The following is a 6,668-nucleotide window of genomic DNA, read 5'->3' as shown; positions in this document are numbered from 1 at the left end:
TGTAATAAAACCAAGTCATCTTCGTCACAAGGAAGAGACGCCGCGAGACGATTATTTTCCTTCTTTCCTCGCGCAAGAATAAACATGGTCCTTCGAGCCGGATCGGGAATCCGTTGAGGTTAAGCGAGATACATTGAGCAAAGGGCTCTCGTGATTTACACTCGCCGCAATTTCAAGAACATTAAGGCATAACGATAACAGAATTTTCAAAGGTTTTCAAAAGGCAAGTACGTCGGATCCGGCATTGTAAGAGCTGGATCACCAGACAACGAAGCATATTCAAAGAAACGGTGGAGATACCGACATTTGAGTTCACGCATCGCTCATTTCGGTTCGGTAAATCGGTCGACGATTTGGTAAGTCTCCATAACAGCACAAATATCCATTGTTTTCATATTTCCCTCTGCATTTAATCATATCGGTCTAACATGGAAGATAAGCTCAAAAAATTAAGATTGCGTAGGGGACAATTAAAGGCATTTTGTACAAGGGCGCACAACACACTTGCGTCGGACACTGTTAGCAACATGACAGTGGCACAATTGACAGAGCGTAAAGTTAGGGTCGAAGCTACATGGGCTCATTTCGATGAAGTGCAGTCTGAGATAGAGCAATTACAAGAGGGACCCGATTTTGCTGAGAATCACGAGCATGAGAGAGTGGAATATGAGGAAACGTATTACGACGTCATTTCAAAGTTTCAAGAATTGATTGTCTCTCGTGAAGTAGTGAATTTTCCGGTGGTAGAAGCGCATACCGCAAATGTCGCGCGTAATCAGGCACCAGTTAACGATTTAAAGCTTCCAAGAATTAACTTACCGTCTTTTTCAGGTGCATACGAGGAGTGGTATCCATTCCACGATACCTTTCAGTCTCTCATTCATAACAGTCTCTCAATTACTGGGATCCAAAAGTTCCACTATCTAAGATCATCTCTAAAGGGAGAAGCGGCTGAAGTAATTTGTTCGCTTGAGATTTCGTCTGATAATTATGAGCAGGCATGGCAAATGCTAAAGGCGCGTTATGACAATAAGCGTCTGATCATTCAGAAACACATCAAGTCATTGTTTGAATTGCAACCGGTATCTAAGGAAAATTATTCAAGCCTTCGTCATTTGGTCGACGGACTTTTAAAGCATATGCGAGCTTTGAAGGCGATTGGCCGTCCTACAGAAACATGGGACGATCTCATTATACATATGATAACTGGCAAATTGGATCATACTACAAATAAGGAATGGGAAAATAGTATCTCTGGAGAGGATATTCCCACTGTACAGAGCTTTACCGAGTTTTTGGAACATCGATGTCATGTATTAGAGGCTATCAGTAGAAATAAGGCACAAGTTGCTCCACAATCGCAAATTAAGCACGGTCAGACAAAGACTTCAACACTCCACAGTTCAAAGACAGCATCCTGCTTGAAATGCAAGGAGGCTCATCAAATTTATGCATGTTCACAGTTTTTGAAGCTTTCACCAGAAGAGCGTTTCAAATTTGTCAAAGAAAATAGGTTATGTTGGAACTGCTTGGGAACCTCAGCGCACACGGCAAAATTGTGCAGATCGGGCGGTTGCAAAACATGTGGAAAACGACATAACACGCTACTCCACCTTACCAATGAGAAAGCAGAAGGCGCGAGTACAGCAATTCCATTAAAGCCGATTGAGCAGCAACCAAGCTCATTCACAGCGAACGTCGCGCATACAACTATGCCGAGTATAGCTCCGCAAGTTCTCTTATCTACAGCGATCGTAAATGCACACGATGCACAAGGAAAAGGACAAAGGTGTCGCATTTTATTAGATTCAGGCTCACAATCAAATTTTATCACTGAGGACTTGGCGCGTCGTTTAGGCCTCGAGGTGAGGCCAGCAAATGTTTCAATTTCAGGAATTAATCAGACGTGCAGTCAGATCAAGAAAATGGCGCAAGTAAAAATAAGTTCCAGACATTATGCATATCACATTGTTGTTGATTGCTTGATTTTGAAGTTGATTACAGAACGTTTGCCCAACTTTACAGTTAACAAGGACAAATTCAAGTTGCCTTCTAATTTGCCTATAGCGGATCCGGAATTCAATCGCTCAACGGACGTAGACATGCTACTAGGCGCAGAAATATTCTGGAATATTTTATGTATCGGACAGATAAAGGAGTCACCGGATCATCCGTTGCTACAAAAAACTCTCTTTGGATGGGTGTTAGGTGGAAAATTTCCAAGTGTTGCTTCATCGCAGGGAAAAACACAGTGTCATTTATCTATGAGTCATGCCGATTTGCAGCAAGCAGTTGAAAGATTTTGGCATACAGAACAGATCTCAAACAAACCGATGCTCACTGCTGAAGAAAGAGAATGTGAGGCTCATTATGAGAAAACCTATCGACGGAACGAGCAGGGTCGTTTCATAGTTAAATTACCGATTAAGGCAGGTAAGTTGCAAACATTAGGAGCTTCTTACGACATTGCATTAAAGCGTTTTCTGGCTTTGGAACGCAAGTTAAATCGTCATCCTGACATGAAGGAGAATTACGCACACTTTATGCAAGAATATATTGAACTACAACATATGAGGCCCATCACAATGCGCCATCAGGAAACGTCTCCATCATACTACATGCCACACCATGCTGTCTTCAAGGATAACAGTGCTACTACAAAGATTCGGGTCGTTTTTGATGCGTCCTGCAAGACTGACAGTGGAATATCACTCAATGATATTTTGATGGTTGGTCCAACTTTGCAACAGGATCTTTTTTCCATTCTGCTTAATTTTCGTATGTGGCAGTATGTGCTCACTGGAGATATTGCTAAAATGTATCGCCAGGTATTAATTGATGAATCTCAACAAAGTCTGCAGAGAATTCTATGGCGTGATAATAGTGAAAAAGAAATACAAATCTTTGAATTAGCCACCGTTACGTACGGTACGGCATCCGCCGCTTTTCTAGCGATACGCTCATTGCAAGAGATAGCTAATCTGGAACAGACTAATGTACCACTAGGAGCTGCAAGAATCTTATCCGATTTTTATGTGGACGACCTTTTGACAGGCGCCAATACTATTCAAGAGCTTATCATAATACGAAACGAAGTAAGTAACATACTCAACAAGGCAGGTTTTTCTCTACGCAAGTGGGCTTCTAATTCGCAAGCAGTTTTAGATGGCATGGCCGAGACAGCCTCTGACTTTATTCTAAACATTTATGAAGACGTGAACCTGCCCACGCTTGGTACACAATGGAACTCGAATGATGATATATTTCAATTTAACATTTTAGCGAGCAATCATCACAAGATTACGAAAAGAAAAATATTGTCCACCACGGCTCGTATCTACGATCCTTTGGGAATTGTGGGACCGGTCGTCATTACGGCAAAAATTATTTTACAACGATTATGGCAACTAAAGATAGATTGGGACGAAACTGTTCCCAGTAATATCCACACACAGTGGAATCGTTATGAATCAGAATTGTCAAGGTTAAACGAGTTAAGGATACCACGAAAGGTAATTCCACGCGATGTTGAAATACGAGAGCTGTGCGGTTTCGCAGATGCTAGCGAAAAAGCATACGGCGCTTGCGTGTATGTTAGGAGCAAGCTATCAGAAGATCATTATGAGACACATCTATTATGCGCTAAATCCCGTGTGGCACCGCTGCGAAATATGTCTCTTCCGCGTTTGGAGTTATGTGCAGCATTGTTGCTAGCTCAGTTGATGCACAAGATAATGGAATGTGTTAATTGCAAGTTTACTCGTAGTTTTTATTGGTCAGATTCAACAATAGCGCTCTCATGGATAAGGTCTTCTCCCAGGAAATGGAATACTTTCGTTGCAAATCGTGTAAGCGCGATTCAGGATATTTCGAATCAAGAGGACTGGCATCACGTTGATTCATCACATAACCCTGCAGATATCATTTCAAGAGGCATATCACCTACACTATTGCTCACAACTAAGTTATGGTGGAACGGTCTAGAGTGGCTGGCAAAGGACGCAGCGAAGTGGCCTGTCAAGCCTTGGCTCGCTGAACAAAATCCACCCGAAATGAGAAGGGTAGTCACAGCTGCGATAGTCGAACAAGAACCGTTGGAAATATTCAGCAAATATTCAACATTTGACAAGTTAATTCGAATACATGGATACGTGCTACGATTTATTAACAATTGTCGTAATTCCGCGTCTAAGCTCACTGGAAATTTGACAGCAGGGGAGCACAATATGGCTGCTCAATCATTAGCTAAAGTAGTGCAAGCAGTTGCGTTTGCAAGTGAGCTCAAGCTCCTACGTAATCATAAGCCATTATCGAGAAATAGCAGTTTATTGTCTCTCACGCCGATACTGGACGATCAAGGAATTTTACGAGTCGGTGGCAGGCTCCAAAGAGCCAAGCTTCCATTTTCAGCAAGGCATCCTATATTATTGCCATCCAAACACATTTTCACAAGATTACTGATAGAACATGAACACTCTCGACTACTACATGCCGGGCCACAAATGACCTTGGCTTCTATACGACAACGGTTTTGGCCATTAAACGGTCGAAACATGGTTCGCTTCATTTTGAAAAAATGCATTAAGTGTTTTCGCACCACGCCTTCAACTATTCAACCCATCATGGGCCAATTGCCCACGCAGCGAGTGCAAGCTTCTCGAGCTTTTGTTAGTGTGGGAGTGGATTATTGCGGACCATTTCAAATTCGTGAGTCCAAACGACGAAATGCAAAAACTATGAAATCATATGTAGCTATATTTGTATGCATGGCAACCAAGGCAGTTCATATAGAGATAGTCTTCGATCTTTCGACACAAGGCTTCATACACGCTCTTAAACGATTTATTGGTCGCAGGGGTAAGCCGAGCCATATTTTCTCAGACAATGCAACTAATTTCGTAGGAGCAAATCGCGAACTAAAAGAATTGCATAGCACATTTACAAGAGATAAGGACATAATGGCCCACGAAGCCGCTGTGCAAGGTTTTCAGTGGCACTTCATACCACCTCGAGCTCCTAATTTCGGAGGCCTTTGGGAGGCGGCAGTTCGATCGTTCAAGGCTCATTTTAAAAGGGTAGTAGGTACCGCTTTGCTAACGACAGATGAGATGCAGACTCTTTCCATTGAGATTGAAGCCGTACTCAACTCCCGTCCCATTACTGTCTTATCCAATGATCCCAATGATTTGGCATATTTATCCCCCGGTCATTTCCTTATTGGTGACGTGCTGACCGATTTACCAGAACCTGAAATGAGCGAGACCCGAGAAACTAGGCTTTCTAGATGGAAGCGAGTCGAACAAATGCGACAGCATTTGTGGAAAAGATGGTCAAGAGACTATCTTAATCAGCTCCAGCAGCGTACTAAATGGAAAACGGAAGACATTAACGTTGCACCCGGAAACATGGTACTTATTAAAGAGGACGATGTACCACCATTGTGTTGGCCTCTTGGTAGAGTTATGGAAATTCATCCAGGAGCCGATGGCGCAATAAGAGCAGTCACTGTTAAAACTGCCAAGGAAATTTTCAAGAGACCGTCAAATAGACTAAGTTTACTTCCCATTGAACAATAATACTTATTTTACTTCTATTTTTGTCAACTAGCAATTTACTTGTATTCAATCTAAATTTGTGAACAGAATTATTATCTAAGTTTGTTTTAGCCGCTGTTATCCAAGTACAACTACGTTATTATATTGAAAAGCTATGGCTTTCCAAGGCGGCCGGCATGTAGAGTTTTGGTTTTGGCGCCACGCGAAATATTAATCTAGATGGCACACTAAAGGCGAAGGAAGCGCTGCTGCTACTCTGGCGTCACCTGTTTTTCTTTTTTTTTAGTTTTAGTCTTGTAACGACAAGTTCAAATCTGTAAAAACGCATGTAAAGAGCTGCGTGCAAGCAGCGTTCATTTTGTAATAAAACCAAGTCATCTTCGTCAAAAGGAAGAGACGCCGCGAGACGATTATTTTCCTTCTTTCCTCGCGCAAGAATAAACAGCACCCTTACTTTTTTGTATTAAAAGATATTATTTTACCTGGTTTATTGCATGCGCAGAAAATCCTGCATTTCTTTCAGAAGTAATGGTTTCAGCCACTTTTGCCTATAAGTTTACAAATCATAAATGAATAGAATGTAGGAAGCGGAAAAGAGAGAAATTAAATTATATAATAAAATAATGTGCAACTTACGGATGACGTGATTGATGCAGGAGATACAACCATTTTAGAAGCAGTGGTCGTAACCATTTTCAATATATCTTTATTGATGTCATCATCAAAATCGAAATCAGAGTCTAACTATATTACAAAAAAAGAGATAGAAAAAGTGATAAAGAATTATTTATAAATAAATAAGATGAGATAACAGTTACAACGCTAAATTAGGTAGTGAAAATATATTGATATATGTACAAATAAAATAAACGTTTCGGCTTTGAATTAAGTTATCTTCAGTATAATGGAAGTACAATAATTGAGTAATACATCGCAAAATTATCTTGTGTAAATCATTGTTGAAATGCCGAAATTAGATATCAATTTTGATTACGCATGTCAATAAGTAAATCAAGTACATGTAAATGCTTTTAATTTTAATATTACGTCAAGATTAAAATCAGTTATTATACTGAGATCCTTGTGCAAACGTTAGTTAATGTTTATTTCGTA

At 40.7% G+C, this 6,668-nt stretch overlaps 1 protein-coding gene across 1 annotated transcript; it reads left to right on the top strand.

Annotated features, from left to right (window-relative positions):
• Positions 1–428: 428 nt before the first annotated feature.
• LOC108775338 (uncharacterized) lies at positions 429–5,576 on the top strand. Its single transcript, XM_018541668.1, has one exon. The coding sequence runs from the start codon at positions 429–431 to the stop codon at positions 5,574–5,576; it is 5,148 nt and encodes a 1,715-aa protein (XP_018397170.1).
• Positions 5,577–6,668: the final 1,092 nt, after the last annotated feature.

Source organism: Cyphomyrmex costatus, unplaced genomic scaffold (genome assembly GCF_001594065.2).
Source record: "Cyphomyrmex costatus isolate MS0001 unplaced genomic scaffold, Ccosl1.0 scaffold2995, whole genome shotgun sequence".
Taxonomy (NCBI): Eukaryota; Metazoa; Arthropoda; class Insecta; order Hymenoptera; family Formicidae; genus Cyphomyrmex; species Cyphomyrmex costatus.
Note: the sequence above shows the minus strand (reverse complement) of the source record. Positions and strands in the feature narration are given on the sequence as shown.

Bases quoted from the DNA above. Each gene is read 5' to 3' on its own strand.
- LOC108775338 (XM_018541668.1), top strand. From the start codon at position 429: ATGGAAGATAAGCTCAAAAAATTAAGATTGCGTAGGGGACAATTAAAG.